The 17,522-nt window shown below is 41.5% G+C and overlaps 1 protein-coding gene across 1 annotated transcript in view; it reads left to right on the top strand.

Moving 5' to 3' along the window:
- ubl3a (ubiquitin-like 3a) overlaps positions 1-17,163 on the top strand; it is a 100,404-nt gene extending 83,241 nt beyond the window's left edge. Inside the window, exons 3-5 of the mRNA XM_078222212.1 lie at positions 5,066-5,152; positions 14,490-14,567; positions 15,439-17,163. Coding sequence (XP_078078338.1) covers positions 5,066-5,152; positions 14,490-14,567; positions 15,439-15,491 — 218 coding nt within the window. The 3' untranslated portion in view covers positions 15,492-17,163. The remainder of the gene's footprint in view (positions 1-5,065; positions 5,153-14,489; positions 14,568-15,438) is intronic.
- Positions 17,164-17,522: the final 359 nt, after the last annotated feature.

The following is a 17,522-nucleotide window of genomic DNA, read 5'->3' as shown; positions in this document are numbered from 1 at the left end:
ACGCATTAATTCTCCACCGATTCCTGTTCTCACTCTCCCGCGGCACAGGCAGCAATCCCGAGATTACTACCTTTGCATTCCTCTTTCTCAGCTGTCTACCCAACTCCCCATATTCTCTTTTCATGACCCCTTCCCTCTTCCTACCGATGTCAGCAGTACCTATATGCATCACGACCTTGGGCTCCTCTCCCTCCCCCTTCAGGATTTCTGGGACTCGACCAGAGACATCCCGGACCCCTGCACCAGGGAGGCAAACCACCATCCGAGAGTCCCGTCTGTGTCCGCAAAAACGCCTATCTGACCCTCTCACCGTAGAGTCCCCAATTAGCACTACCCTCCTTTCCTTACCCCTTTGCACTACTGGGCCAGGCTCAGCTCCAGAGACACTGCCACCGCTGCTTCCCCCAGGTGGGCTGTCCACCCCAGTAGTACTCAGACAGGAGTACTTATTATTAAGGGGCACATCCACCGGGGTGCTCACCATCACCCGAGCTTTCTCCTTCCTCACTGTTACCCAGTTACCCTCCTCCCGTGGTCCCGGTGTGACCACCTGCCGATAGCTCCTGTCAATGACCTCCTCACTATCCCTAACCCGGCGAAGGTCCTCGAGCTGCAATTCCAGTTCCCTAACATGGTCCCTTAGGAACCGCAGCTCAACACACCCAGCACAGATATGGTCGTCCGGGAGGCTAGGAGCCTCCAGGACCTCCCACATCCTACATTGGGAACAACATACTGGCCTGACAGTCATAATTGCCCTTTTAAACACAGGGAAAAAAGTGAATGAAGATTATTCCTCTCTGTTCCAAATTATTTCTACCAAGGTACCCGGAGAAAAGTAACTTATAAATAAAATTTTTTAAAAATAAGAAACTCACCCCTGCTCGCCCTTTCTGCCTAAGCCCGATGAGCCAAAGCCCCTCAGTTCTCACTCAGCTCCGTCTCACTCCGCTGCCCGCTCCCAACGCTGCCCGCTAGACAGTGGGACCTGCCTTTTAAACCTCCTGTGCACTAAAAAAAAAACTCAAGAGACCCTTCCCAGTAAACCCCGCGGCCACTGCCGGTTGCGCGCCAAAATTTAAAACTAAATTAAATAAATAAATAACACCCGCGGAAAAGTACTTAAAACTAATTCTTACCCCAAAAATCCTGTCACCAGTCACAGCTCTGCCTTTCTCCACAGCAACAAGAGGACTAACCTCCCAACTAACTGACTTATATAGAACTTTTGACCCTTCCCAGTAAACCCCGCGGCCACTGCCGGTTGCGCGCCAAAATGTAAAACTAAATTAAATAAATAAATAACACCCGCGGAAAAGTACTTAAAACTAATTCTTACCCCAAAAATCCTGTCACCAGTCACAGCTCTGCCTTTCTCCACAGCAACAAGAGGACTAACCTCCCAACTAACTGACTTATATAGAACTTTTGACCCTTCCCAGTAAACCCCGCGGCCACTGCCGGTTGCGCGCCAAAATGTAAAACTAAATTAAATAAATAAATAACACCCGCGGAAAAGTACTTAAAACTAATTCTTACCCCAAAAATCCTGTCACCAGTCACAGCTCTGCCTTTCTCCACAGCAACAAGAGGACTAACCTCCCAACTAACTGACTTATATAGAACTTTTGACCCTTCCCAGTAAACCCCGCGGCCACTGCCGGTTGCGCGCCAAAATTTAAAACTAAATTAAATAAATAAATAACACCCGCGGAAAAGTACTTAAAACTAATTCTTACCCCAAAAATCCTGTCACCAGTCACAGCTCTGCCTTTCTCCACAGCAAGGATTAAAAGAGACTTACAATGTTGTTAAAATAAGTAGTGAGCCTTCGGCTTTGGAAGAGCTTTAGGAAGCAGCAAAGAATGGACAAGAAATTGGTAAAGAAAATAGAATCTGTGATTAAACTAGCACGAAAGACAAAAACAGATTGTAAGAGCTGTTAGAACTATGTAAAATGGAAGAGATTAATGAGAGTGAATGTGGATCCCAGGAGAAATTATAATGGGAAATAAAGAAAATTGTAGAACCTATTGTTGAGATTGTGGTGACAGGGCATTTGGGATATCACATTATGAGTAGATAGTGTAAACGCAGACTTATGAAAGGAAAACTGACAAATCTGTTAGAACTTTTTGAGGGTGTAATTCAAGGAGGTAAAAGGCAACCAATGGGTGTAGTGTTTTTGGATTTTCAAGGTGTTCAATAAGGTGCCACACAAGCAGCTGTTGTACAAGATTAGGCTGCATGGGATTGGGGGCAATGTGAATTGAATTGGCTTGTATTCTCTGATGTTTAGAAGAAGTGATTTCATTAAAATCTAAAATTCTGATCCCTTGAAAGGGTAAAAGCTGAGAGGCTGTTACCTTTGGTTGGAAAGCATAGAACATGTGGTAGGATCTTCATAGCCTCAAGATAAGGGGTTGGAAATTTAGGACTGAGATCAGAAATGTCTTCATTTGGAATTTTCTACTTGTGGATGTGGCAGTGGAAGCTCAGTTGATGAGCCAATTCACAGAATCACAGAATAGTAATAGCACAAAAGGAGGCCATTAGCCCATCTTGTTCATGCTGTCTCTTCAAAGGAACATTTCACCTCGTATCACTCCCACTGCCTTCACACTGTAGCCCTGCATGTTCTTCTTTTTCAAATAATCGTCCAATTCCCTCTTGAATGCCTTGATTGAATCTGTGTCTCCCGCCTGCCCCCCCCCCCCCCCCCCCCAGTCAGTACATTCAAGATTCTAACCACTTGCTGTGTGAAACCATTTTTTCCTCATTTCACCATAGTTTATTTTGCCAATTCAGGGCTATGATTGCTACATTTTGGAAAATTGATGGAATTGGGGGACATGGGGATAGAGCAGGAAAGTGGATTTGATACAGAAGATCAGCCATGAACTTGTTGAATGGTCTCGCAGGAATAAGGGGCACTATGGCCTACTCCTCTGATTTCTTTGATTCTTTCGCAAATAGCTACATAGCAATGATGGATACTACATTTATGGTTCTCAAAATTTGATTGAGTTTTTTGAAGGGGTAACCAAGAAGGTAGATAGATGAGGGCAGTGCAGTCGACGTTGTCTACATGGACTTTAGCAAGGCCTTTGACAAAGTACCGCATGGTAGGTTGTTGCATAAGGTTAAATCTCACAGGATCCAGGGTGAGGCAACTAATTGGATACAAAATTGGCTTGATGACAGAATAAGAGTTTTAACAACACCAGGTTAAAGTCCAACAAGTTTATTTGGTAGCAAATACCATTAGCTTTCGGAGCGCTGCTCCTTCGTCAGATGGAGTGGAAACGTACTCTCAAACAGGGCACAGAATTGTGCTCTCAAACAGGGCCTCATCTACCACTTGATGACAGAAGCCAGAGGGTGGTTGTAGAGGATTGCTTTTCAAACTGGAGGCCTGCGACCAGCAGTTGCCTCAGGGATCAGTGCTGGGCCAACTGTTATTTGCTATTTATATTAATGATTTGGATGAGAATTTAGGAGGCATGGTTATTAAGTTTGCAGATGACACCAAGAGCGGTGGCATAGTGGACAATGAAGAAGGTTATCTAGGATTGCATCGGGATCTTGATCAATTGGGCCAGTGGGCTGATGAATGGCAGATGGAGTTTAATTTCGATAAATGCGAGGTGATGCATTTTGGTAGATTGAACCAGGGCAGGACTTACTCAGTTAATGGTAGGGTGCTGGGGAGAGTTACAGAACAAAGAGATCTAGGGGTACGTGTTCATAGTTCCTTGAAAGTGGAATCACAGGGAGACAAGGTGGTGAAGAAGGCATTTGGCATGCTTGGTTTCATCGGTCAGAACATTGAATACAGGAGTTGGGATGTCTTGTTGAATTGTACAAGACATTGGTAAGGCCACACTTGGAATACTGTGTACAGCTCTGGTCACCCTATTATGGAAAGGATATTATTAAACTAGAAAAAGTGCAGGAAAGACTTGCTGGGATGCTACCGGGACTTGATAGTTTGACTTATAAGGAGAGGCTGGATAGACTGGGATTTTTTTCCCCAGAGAGTAGGAGGCTTAGGGGTGATCTTGTGGAGGTCTATAAAATAATGAGGGGCATAGATCAGATAGATAGTCAACATCTTTTCCTGAAGATAAGAGAGTCTAAAACTAGAAGGCATAGGTTTTATGGGGAGAGATAAAGAACGGTCCGGGGGGCAATGTTTTCACACAGAGGGTGATGAGTGTCTGGAACGAGCTGCCAGAGGTAGTAGTAGAGGCGAGCACAATTTTGTCTTTTGAAAAGCATTTAGACAGTTATGTGGGTAAGATGAGTATAGAGGGATATGGGCCAAACGCAGGCAATTGGGAATAGCTTAGTGGTAAAAACTGGGCGGCATAGTCAAGTTGGGCCGAAGGGCCTGTTTCTATGTTGTAAACCTCTATAACTCTTAAAATGTTGTTCTCTACATATACGCACATTGTACTTTAATAACTAAGAAAGAACAGTTGTGATTTTAGAGGGTCAATGGATTTAGTTAGGATCTAGCAGCAGCAAAGCTAATAAACCTACTTTTCTATTCTCAGTCAGATGGGACTTATAGGGCTCATCAAGAAGCTGGTAAGATTCAGTTGTGTATTAAAATCCAATCACCTAGGAAAGTGAACATTAACTTTGCTTTCAAACACCAGAGAACTACTGCCCAGCATTTGCTGTATTTTTTACTGTTTGAAATAACTGAATAAAATACAGAATTAATTCCATTATACATTCCTTTACCAGATGACTAGCTTATTCCAATGTAATGTTTTGGTTACAATTGTACACTTACCTAAACTGTTTCAGGAAGGAGAAGATCTTCAGTCCATAGAGTCAACCTACATGCAATTTTCCCTTGTTGGATCTCTAATTCTAAATTGCATTTACTGATGAGAACCTGTCTGGTTGCTTCTCAAACCCATTTAGATTTTTTGTTTCATTATGCATGCCAGTATGTTCACCACCTCTTTAGAATAACCAGAACTTCTGCATGCCTTTCCTTTATGTTGTGTTGTCCTCAATTTAAAAATGCCACTTTGTATTGTTCCTTCAGATTGGGAAGATGAACTGGTCAGCAGTCCAAGCATTCTTAGGCTCATCTACCAGGGGAGATTTCTACATGGAAACGTAACTCTAGGAGGTAAGAAAACTAATCTGTATATGGCATTTGAGAAAGTTAGAAATTAATGAAGGTCACGTGGAATTGATCATTCTTCAGTATTTTAAATACTGACTGTCAGCATGGAGTTGTCAAGTCTTTGTGAAGTTAATCAAATAAAATACTTTTAATTTCATACTTTCATCAACTGATCCTTTTTGTGACATTCTGTTGCCCCTGACCACCACTCATAATTTTTCTTTAATCTTCCCAAAGCATTCATTATGGGCGGTTCGTTCCTCTTTCTCCTCTGCGATCTAATTTCATGGTATTATTTAATGCTTTCCAGTGCATCTGCAATGGCTTTTCTGGCCCCTCAGTCCCTGTCATTTCTTGTACATATGCTGCCTCACAAATATCACCTCCAACAATGGAATAAGATTTCATGTGTGTTGTACCACCTAGCTTTTTCCACCACCTCCAGCAACCTGTTGTGCAGGTGTCTGGCATTGTCATGAACCAACTAAAACTTCCTCCTGGTAAATATTGAGTATGATTAAAGCCATAAGAGTTCTGTTCTCACTAAAAACTCGTCAGAATAGCTCCTGCTTCCTTAACCCTTCCTAATTGTTGTTTTAAGATAACCCTTAACCTGTTCGACTTGTCTTAATCATCCCGGAGCTTCAAACCCTTCCATTCTTATCACCAACAGCTTAGTTCTACATCCACAGCATTGTTTCTCTCTTTCTTCCTTAATTACTCCATACTTAACTACTTTGATCTTTGCACAGCCCTGCTGATCTCCACTCTACATAAACATTAAATCATCCAGAATACCTGTTTGCATCTTACCAGTGTCAAGTTGCAGCTGCGTATTGCCACTTACATTACCATCCATCACACCATCAGTGGATTGATTTCAAATTTCCCTTCCTCTATCCTTCTGCCATCTCACTGCACCCTATCTTCCTAGGGGAATTTCACAGTTACTTCATTGCAGTGTTAATGTAAACCTTACTTGTGACTAATAAACTTTTAAAAAAACTTTAAAACTATCTTTTTCCTCTCCTTAACCCCAGCTCACATTCCAAGTTTGAACTGATGTTCATTCTTCCATCCCTCTCCTCTCCAACACCATAACTGATAATGATGGAGCATTTAGCCATTATTGTCCTGTGCTTGGGAATTCTCCCCTAGTCTTTTGCCTTGCTTCATTTTTTCTAACTTCAAAGGCCTCCTCAATTCCTATACATGTAACCTTGGGTGGGATTTTCCTCCCCTCGCGGCAGCGGGAGGCAGTGTGCCGCATGCTTGCGGTGGGATCTTATGGTCCCACCACTGTCAATAGGGTTTCTCATTAAACGCACTCTTCGCCTGGGGGGTGTGCCATCGGCGGGACAGTAAGATCCCTGCCGATGTAAATGCCAGAAAGGTTTTAATGCTTAACTTTGCTCGCCATTCATAACACTGGCAGACTTCATGTTTGAATTACCCCGTCTCCTGTGAAGTATACTAAAATATTATGCTGCGTTAAAGGCATTTTTTTTTTAAAGTTTGCATTTATTACCCATTGAGGAGGTGGAGATAGGACTTAATTAAAGTTAAGTAGTGCAAAAAAATCAACAGGATATATGGGCAGAGTGAGGGCTTTTTGATGTATATAAATATATATTTTGGAATATAGAATAAAATATCAAAATTTATTGATGGTACCAAACTTGGAGGAGTGACAGACAGTGAGGATGATACCAATCGACTGCAACGCAGGATAGTAGAGTGGGTAGGTAAGTGGCAGGTGGAATTTAATGCAGAGTAGTGTAAGGTACTGTATTCTGACAGAAGGGATAGGGAAACCAGGCTACAAGGCTGTGCTCCTGCTCCCGGCTTACAAGCAAAAACTGAAACAGTAGAATCCATTAAAGAAAGTCATGCAATGTTGGTGTGAAGATTCGGATGATCTCCTACGGGACTGCTTAGAGTCAGTAGACTGGTCAGTATTTAAAAACTCTGCGACCAGCCTGAACCAGTACGCCACTACAGTAACTGACTTCATTAGTAAGTGTGTGGAAGACTGTGTGCCAAAGAAGCAAATCCATGTTTCTCAACCGGAAACCATAGATGAACAGGGATATCCACTGCTTGCTGAAGTCCAGGTCTGACATGTACCAAGTCAGGCGACCCTGACCTATACAAGAAAGCCAGCTATGATCTACGGAGATCCATCAAAGATGCCAAAAGACAGTACAGCACCAAGCTAGAGTCACAGGCTAGCCACATGGACTCCCGCCGACTATGGCAAGGTCTGTAAGGCTACAAGATAAAGGCATGTAAAATCGCCAGCACCAATGCACACCTCCCCAATGAGCTCAATGCATTCTATGCTTGTTTTGAGCAAGAGGACAGCGAGAGCACACCTTCCACCCCAGAAGCGTCGGACGAACCTGTATCTGAGGTCACCATTACAGACATCAAAGCAGCCTTCTCGAAGGTCAACCCGCGGAAAGCGACTGACCCGGATGAGCACTCAGATCCTGCGCAGATCAGCTGGTGGGGATATTCGCAGACATCTTCAACCTCTATTTACACCAATCTGAGGTCCCTATATGCTTCAGATAAATGGGGCTAATGGGATCGAGGGTTACGGGAGGAGGGGGATCATATTGAATTCAGTGATCAGCCATAATCAAAATGAATGGCAGAGCCGGCTCGAAGGGCTGAATGGCCTACTCTTGCTTCTGGTTTCTATGTTTTTAAGAAGACGACCATTATCCTGGTACCAAAGAAGAGCCAAGCAGCATGCCTTAATGGCTATCATCCAGTGGCTCTGACTTCCATAATTATGAAGTGCTTTAAAAGGTTAGTCATGACATGAATCAGTTCCACCCTCCCGGACTGCCTGGATCCACTACAGTTCCTACTGCTGCAACAGGTCCACAGCAGGCGCCATCTCCCTGGCCCTGCACTCAACCCTGGAATACCTAGATAACAAAGACACCAATGTCAGACTCCTATTCATCAACTACAGCTCACCTTCAACACCATTATTCCTGAGAAACTCATCACCAAACTCCATGGCCTGGGGCTCGGCTCCTCCCTCTGCAACTGGACCCTGAACTTCCTAACCCACAGACCCTAATCAGTAAGGATAGACAACAACACCACCTCCACGATCATCCTCAACACCGGTGCCCCACAAGCTGTATTCTCAGCCCTTCATCCAAGACTGTGTGGCCAAATTCCCCTCCCAAGTCGATTTTCAAGTTTGCTGATGACACCACAGTAGTGGGTTGGATCTCAAACACTGATGAGACCGAGTACAGGAAAGAGATAGAGATTCTGGTGAACTGGCGCGATGACAATAACCTCTCCCTCAATGTCAACAAAACAAAGGAGATTGTCATCGACTTCAGGAAGCGTAGTGGAGGACAAGGTGCTATTCTTCAAGGGGCTCTGCTGGAATAGTGCAGGAGGCCAAGATCAGAGGGACTGAAGTGGAATAGAATACAAAAATGACAACTGATGGAAGCAGTGTGTTGAGTACAGAAAAAACCGAGGTATTCAACAACAACAAAAAAAAATAAAGAACCCAATGTGAGAGTTGTGGCCAAGTCTGTATTTGTTGCCTTCTTTCCATTCAACTTCCTGAAAAGATTCCACTCCCTTCTCCCAATCTTTCCATCTGTCACATCTACTTTGACAACATTATATTCCACGCCAGAAATTCTGAAAAATTTTCAGCTGTGGATTTCCACCACCTTCAACACAGGCACCTCAACCACATTCATCCTATTTTCTGCATCTCTGCCCTTCTTTCTCAGAATCATGATGGGATCTGCTTTGTCCTGACCTTCTGTATCACCAGCCTCCATATTGGACAGATCAACTTTTGCCATTAGTATCACTTTTTTGATCCCATAATCAAAAACCCCTTTCAGCATTCTGAAGGCATCAAATCCCACTCCAGGGTCACCCTTTCTAAGTTGACGTTTGACTGCTACATTGACTACAGCGATTTTTCAGATGCGAGGTGTCATTGGCTGCCACGTTTCTTAGGTTTCAACAGACACATCATCACTATCTGTGAAAGTGAACGAGATACAACACTTGCCCACTCACACCATCCCATATTCCTGTCTAGGGCTTCAAAAGCTTTAGTTAAATGATTTGCTTGTGCTTGTACTGGATTCACTCCTAAAGAATCTCATTGTGCATCTAGTATGCTATATTCATGAATCGTATCAAGGGGCGGAATTTACCCAAAATTACAGTGTGTTAGATCAAGCGAGAAACTCGCCAGCTTCACAGAAAACCTTTCTCGCCTAATTTAGCATCCTAAAATCATTGAATCCCTATAGTGCAGAAATAAGCCATTCGGCCCATTGAGTTTGCACCAACAACAATCCCAGCAAGGCCCTATCCCCGTAACCCCATGTATTAGCCCTGCTAATCTTCCTGAGACTTAATGTACAATTGAGTTTGGCCAATCAACCTAACCTGCACATTTTTAGACTGTGGGAGGAAACCAGAGCACCCAGAGGAAACCCACAAGGACACAGGGAGAATGTGCAAACTCCACACAGTCACGGGACGGGACCTAAACATGTCGGCAAACCCAAAGTTGCATATAATGTCCCCCCATGGAGGTCAGAACCTCCGCCCCTCACAGCACCAAAATTGTGGCGCCCTCCCTCACAGTCATCGGGGCACTACCCCTCCCTCCCCACTCAAAGTGCAGTCTTCAGGGCTTTTCCCTTTTCTACCCCAACCACACAAACAGTAACTTAATTGTAACTTTCACAGTAACTTTGTTGCAGTGTGAATATAAGCCTACTTATGATCAATAAATAAAGTTTAAAAAAGGAGGGTTACTCCACTGCTGGAGGAGGGTTACGCCCCCACCCCCTCCTTTGCCAGAACCCCCTTAATACTGCCCCTTCATGTGTCCACTTGGAAATTTAAAAAAAATTTTTACTCCATCCTGGAAGTTACAAAGCAAACGCTCAGAATAGACTGGGCAAACCCAAATCCATTCCTTGCTTGCTCCAAAATCCAAATTCAAAGCCGAATCCAATTCATGGTCCCCACAAGAGAGACAAACAAGATCCAAGCTGACAAGATAAGGCATTGCACCCCATCTTGGGTTTGATCCGACCCTTGATCTTAGCCAAAAGCGATTTGCCCACTTGGCACTGCCTCCAGGAGACAATGCCTAGACTTATCCTCAACCCGCCAGGTGTCCAAGCATCTCCACGCCCTTGGTATGGTCATCGTGACTGGTTTTTGCTGTTGAAAACCAGTAGTGCTTTGTGCCAGCATGACATGCCACCAGTGGGGGAGGATATGTCGTGGGCAGACGCTTTAATTATATTGAAATTTATTTAAGTTAATGAAAATCAGGTTCACCCTGATCACATCACCAGCGGGGATGGGGAAAATCTCAAACCGAGATCTCGCCAGCACAAATCCTTTTCTGACCCTCCCCTGAGATTTAGTGGCCATTATGGGATTTCAGTCTACGGTGAATAGGGGCGGTAGATCATGCCCAAGTTCTCCTCTACATCAGAGAGACCAAATGCAAAGTGTATAGTTACCAAACAGTGTTCCTTCTAAGCTGCTTAACAGTCCATTAAGTTCCACAAATAAAATGATTACAGCCCCACATATCCCGATGATTAAATGAGGTTCAATGTCACTCTAGCCCACAGGCAAGCTGGTACACTCGCCCACGACAGGAAATGAACAGAAAGAGAGCCAAAACTAACGTGATTAATCAGGTTGAATTGACAGTCAAAATTTGCTCATGTCAGTTTCTGAAGCCTGAAGTTCTTATGTTTCCTGTGATCCATTCACGAACCCTCTCATTCCCCTCGTCCCTTCCGCTCACTTCTTTCCCCCCCGACACTCCCGCTCACCTCTTCCTCCCCCTCATCCGACTCTCCTGCTCAATACTGCCCTCCCGCTCACCCCTTCCCATCTCCCCCCCCCCGGACACTCCCACTTGCCGCTTCCCCCCCTGACCCTCCCGCTTGTATGTTTTTGCAGAAATAAATTGCAATAATCTATAAGTATTTTAAAAATTCTAGTCACAGCCTGATTACAGTTTTCCAATACCCCAATTTTCCTTCACTATTCTCCGAGTGAATATCACTGTTCTAACCAGTGGATATCTGCAAGTTTGTAGCCCATATTTTCCTTTGATTGAGTCTCTGAAAAGTGCTGTCTAAACCGTGAATTCAGTTAGACAAAGACTGATTCCCAATTAAGACATTAGTTATTTTTCAAGTGCAGCCATCGTTCTGCATTAAAATGCAGAACACAAGAAATACGAGATTGAACTAGGTACAAAGCGGGCGGAGGAAGAGAGAGCAAGATTGGGAATAGATTCCTTAATAATGCCATTAAACAATTATAGCATTAATTGTGCACCAATAAAGCAAAGTCAGTAACTCCATGTTGCTGTAAATACATTTCCAAAAAGCAGAGAAATTTCTTGAAAACAAAGGCAAACAATTGTGAATTTAGAACAAGGACAATGTAGTTCTCAAAGTCCTATTGAAGCCTCTCCACCATCCCAAAAACCATTCAGGAAACAGATACATAGATATGCACTGTATGGACTGGGCTTGTACCAATTCAAACTTATTAGTCATTAAAATCATTATTTGTCATAGTGACTCTGTCATATACAGTTTATTGTACCTTTGCTGGCATGAATCCTCTTCGTCTACCTCTAAATGTAGTCATACATTCCAGTCTGGATGAAATCATACAATTGAACCACTAATGGGAGTAATTTGAAGATTTTTTTTTTTACAAACCTGCTCAGAATTTTTATAAGGCATAGTTAAAGCCAAAGCTGTGGTTTTCAAGACAGGACAAAAAGAAACATTTCTAAACAGCAAGTTTGCAACTGCTTCCAATTTAGGACTGGTGTAGCTTCCTCACAAATCTGGGTAACGTCAGAAGCAACTTTACTCGGTCAGTCACAATCACTGATCAACAGGGTTCCGCTGTTCATTAAACTCTCTCTTAATATGTTGTTATGTTTTACCCCTAACATTATTTAGCACCCTCAGGCGCAGACTGTTCATTCCTGAACATTTATTGATCTTAAATAGTAGAGAAGAAGTAGAACTTCATGTTGGGATGACCAAGCAGATTGGATAACCACTTTGTGACCAATGTTCCCTGTTACAAAACAAAATCTTAGGTGTTATCTTTATCAGGTTTTTCTCATCCATGAATTTTGTTAGGTGCAGCAGTACCAAGGTAACGAGCGGATGTGTGCCACCAGTAGAAACAAAAAAACCCTGCATGTAACATAACCAAAAGAGAAAATGCTGAAAAATCTTTGACAAAGGGTCATCTGGACTCAAAACGTCAGCTCTTTCCTCTCCTTACAGATGCTGCCAGACCTCCTGAGATTTTCTAGCATTTTCTCTTTTGGTTTCAGATTCCAGCACCCGCAGTAATTTGCTTTTATCTACATGTAACATATATTTTTTAAAGGTCATCTTAGAAATGGAAGAAGAATTGACACAGTAACATACTGGTCCAATGTTAAATTTATCACAGCAACATTTGAACTCACAACCTCTTTAATAAAGTTTTAAGTTCAGTACCATTACCACTAAACTACCATACATGAGAGAGATTTGTTCATTTTTTGTTTGTATTTTCATCATTTGAAAATAAGTTACAAGCTCAAAATAGAGCGATGGAGAATTGATAGAACAATGTGCAACTTTTCTTTCCAGCTTATTGAGTGTTTTCTTAAAACTGCTATAAATAGTGAGGAAAATAGCTGGATAATTTCTTCACATCGGATATAATCAGGCTGAGGTAACATGTCTCTGAATTTAGAAATAGGTTGCCTCTGGGGGATGAAGGTCAAAGAAATACTGCCCATATAAATTAAGTGAATATTGAAGTGGGAAACTACATCAGGGAACTGTGGGAGAGATCACTGTGATGAGGAGAGGATGGAACAGGGAGGAGGTGGTGAGCAAGGGAAGGAGGCGGCAAGCGAGAAGCAAGAAGGAGGCGGCGGGGGAGGGGGGGGGTCATTATGCAGGAGAGGGTCAGTGAAGAGGGAGGTGCTGGCGAGTGGGAGGGAGGCTGGAGAACAGATAGCTGTGGGCTGCTTAGTGAATACTATGGGTTAGAAGGTGTGTGCACTGCAGTAAAAGGAAGAGGATGGAGAATTGCCCCACAACTGTACAAACCAAATGAATTTAATCAATTATTTTTCATTTTCACTTTTTCTCACTCACACTTTCTCTTCCCCTCACTTCAGTGTCTCAGTCATTCCTTTACTGTCTGCTGAAGTATTACTAGAAATGTTAGAATTCTACCGGGGTGCCACAGCGTGTCACTGCCCACGCTACCATCTGGCTGATTTACAGCACGTGCATTAATGTCAGTACTTTCTGTAATAGAGTCTCTGATCTCAGCTGTGTCCCTACAGGAAAGAAAACAACAAAAAAACTGAATTATACTTTGATCTGTTTATCGTACTTTGGTTGGACATTTTTCCAGTAATACAGTGGCAGGAGGTCCTGCAAAAGAATCCAAATTGAAACCCCTTAAAGATGCAAAAGAAATCGAAACTGAGAATGAACCAAAAATATTTAACCTAATTAGTTGCCTAGAAGTATTCAGCAGAGAAAAAATATTGGTAGCTTCATATTTGTACTTCACTGATTTAATTGATATGCTATCGTGCTAAAATTGTATAGACTTTTTGTCAGGTCTAACTTTTAATAAGTACTGTGTTCAGCTCTGAATGATAAGATGCAAGAGAAACATCCAGTTTTGAAAAGCTTGGTGTCAGAAGACTGAGTTACGAAATGAAGGTTGTAACAATAGACATTGCTATTCCACCTGTACCCATCCAGGCAAATAGTGAATCATTTCCTGGCTCTCGAGTCTTGCAAATGGTGAAAAGGCTATGAGGATTTGGGAGATGAGATACTCCTTGTAGTAATGGCTGGTACACTTCAGTTTCTGTGACTAACACCCAGGTTGCTGGTGGTGCCATTGAAGGTCAGCAAGGTGTGACTGGAAGTCTGTGGCACAAATGTAACCTGCCACTTACCACTTGAAGTATGTATGTCATCCGGGTCCTGTTGGAGACTGAAATGTACTGCTTAAGCATTAGAGGATGAATTAGTCACAGTGAGGGATGATGGGGCAGGATGAATAATGTTACAGAAGTCAAACAAAGTGAACATTACTGGAAATAACTTGGTTTGTCTTGTTTGACAAATTTAAATCCATTTTGCTATGTTTTTTTACACCAGCTGTAGGTTTGAAGGCAAATTAGATGAATAACTGATTTTAGAATGTTTGATTATAACGCACAATGTTTTCCTTACAGCATTAAAGCTTCCTCTTGGTAAAACTACTGTGATGCATTTGGTTGCAAGAGAGACATTGCCAGAGCCAAATTCCCAGGGTAAGTAGCTTTAAAACTGGACTTTTCTTTTTGTTTTTAAAGAGTTTGTTTATAATTTACAAATGTATTTATATAGGGAAAAGGGTATACAGGCTCTTTCTGTCCTCGAGTTGCACATGACAGATCCCACTTTTGAGCAAGAGCAGGGAGATATCTCAGGATCCTGTGCAACATTTATCCTTCACTCTACATCTCTCAAACAGATTATCTGGTCATTTGAACACATGGTTATTTTTGTGACCATCTACTTTGCAGTTCACAAGTTGGTCACCACATTTCATTCCTGACACTTGGAACGAAATGCCTGAAATTCTATATATAAACTAAGACCCGCCATTGTTTTAGTTGATATTTCATATTAAAAGTACTGCATATGACATGCACAAGGTAGCTTATGTGTCAGAGTCCTGCCATCTGCGTTGTAGAACTGTAAGGCATGGATTCAGACTATAATTATGCATAGAGATCTATCTTAACTGTGAAGATACCAAGTGCAACACGGACCTTCAACTTGGAAAGAGTCTGCCACTCAAAGCTGTTGTTTAGTATGTGCTCAACAAAAAAATGTCTGAGGGTTGCATACCTGTTCTTACCTGTTTTTAAGGCAAGGATAGATAAATTTTTGAACAGTAAAGGAATTAAGGGTTATGGTGAGCGGACGGGTAAGTGGAGCTGAGTCCACGAAAAGATCAGCCATGATCTTATTGAATGGCAGAGCAGGCTCGAGGGGCTAGATGGCCTACTCCTGCTCCTAGTTATGTTCTAATGTAGCTAGTGGGGATTGTATAGAAGTCAAAGCCTTTCCAGAGAAATTGAGAGGATATTTTTCATGAATTTGATTCTCACCAAAACTTTTCTTTAATATCTGTAGGTCAAAGGAACCGTGAAAAGACTGGAGAGAGCAATTGTTGCGTGATTCTGTAAATACTTCCACTAACTGCTAACCGTGATGTAATATAGTCCTTGTCATTCATGCTGCTGGTATAGAAGAGAAGTAATGTTGCTTCAAGGACCTTTTTTTAAAACAAACCTGATTGTTCATGAAAACAAAATTTAAAACTGGAGCATAACTGTTTTGATTTATTTTAAAGCTGTTCTCTGTTGTCGTGTTCATTTGTTTCTTTCATTTTCTGAACGGTATGCCTTCGACAGTTTCTGTATTTATATATTATATATATATACATACATATACACAGACAGGCAAAATTTAACAGAACAGTTTCACACTATGAATCCATTCTGTTATCACCGTGCTTTGTAGAATTGAAAGATGTACATCATGCTTTTTTTCGGGAAAAAAAGGATCTTTTTTAAACCCAGCCACTTCCTGGAGGAAAGTCACACTGTTAATTGCAGTGTCATTGTTGCTTTGTTTAACCGGATGATGAAGCCAGAATTACTAAAAGATTAAATTATATTAAAGACTTGGTAGATAATTGTGAAATGATTTTCATTCTTCTAACCCTCTCAAGTTCCATTGCCATTAAAGTACGAATATGTCCACTGTTAAATAAAGTGGATGTGCCTGTATTTTGATAGTTTGTAGATTTACTTTCAAAGATTCTCTCTTTCTCTTTATGCACTGTTTTAACGTGGCATTACCTGTATCAGCTTAATTTGTTGTACCAAGTGAATACTGCAGCATACACCAGTGCATTTTGTAGCCTTAATGAGAGAGGGGGAAGCTTTGAAGCATTTCTTTCTCGCTGCTGTGTACCATTTACTGTATTTGTGGTAGGAAGTCCAATTAATCATCTCATCTGTATCATTTCTGTTGATCTTATAACCTTCCCGTTGACTATTGGGCTTATTTTTAACCAAGTGCAAATTTTAAATCTAATGTGAGGAAGTCACTCATTAATCATAAGCACATTATGTTCATTTTCTGTACCACAATTAACTATTTTAGTACTTGTAGTAATTTGCTTTTCTGTATTTAGTGCTTGCAATTGTACAAAAGATAGGGAAAGCGAATTATCAGAAGGACCTAATTTGTTGTGTAGGTTGGCCTTCCCTTTCCTTTTGTATAAATTACAAATGATATGCTAATTAAAATCTAGAGAATTTTGCACAGCACTGAAGCATGAGCTACTTTCATCTGAACCTGTAAAAAAAAAAAAAGTTTTTATATTTTTCAGTGGGGGGTGTTTCTTCCCAGCTGAATTACAGATGTGTAGAATATATTTAATAAGAATCTTATACAGTACATGAGTATAGAACTTATTAACAAGTATAGATTTGCTTGTAGTATAATAGAATATACCATGTAAGTAACATTAGCAAATTTAAAAACGTCACAGGTTGACATTGTGTTCTGTATCTAATAAAAGCATCTGCCCAGATTGAACTCAATGGTATATGTCATAGTTAGGTGGACATGATATACCCAGTAATGTTTTTTTTCTTTTACCTGTGTTTATTGCTTTTAAAATGCTTTACATGCTATAGTTCTTACGAAATATTGTTCATATTGATCAGGATCAAATTTGTATAGAGCTGAGTTTTGCAATGATTGTAAATATCACTGAACATTTTCTTTCTGCAACCTGTACTGATAGATACTTCTGTAAACTAAATAAAAGAATATTGCAGTTCATGCCATGAATCTCACTGGCTATTATTTCCATCTACAAACTACCAGATATCTGTTAAATAAGCTGCCTTCAAAGATTTCTCAGAAAAATCAAACTTGATTCCAGCCAGCTTATTGATTTGTTTACAGTTTTGAAAATTTTTATGCTCAAAATGTCACTGTTGACAAGTGAAATAATTTTGCACCATGTCACAAAGACTCTTCAGACGGGTACACAGTAAAGGTCCACATTCCATTCCTGCCATACCACTCTATATGCCTTATTCTCAACTTTTGAATGCCACCAGTTTCATCCATTAAGTGCGGCCTTGTTATTTCTTTTGTTAGCTATCCTTGATGATTCTACATTGAGCCAGTCAGTG

The sequence above is a fragment of the Mustelus asterias genome, chromosome 10 (assembly GCF_964213995.1).
Source record: "Mustelus asterias chromosome 10, sMusAst1.hap1.1, whole genome shotgun sequence".
NCBI lineage: Eukaryota > Metazoa > Chordata > Chondrichthyes > Carcharhiniformes > Triakidae > Mustelus > Mustelus asterias.
Note: the sequence above shows the minus strand (reverse complement) of the source record. Positions and strands in the feature narration are given on the sequence as shown.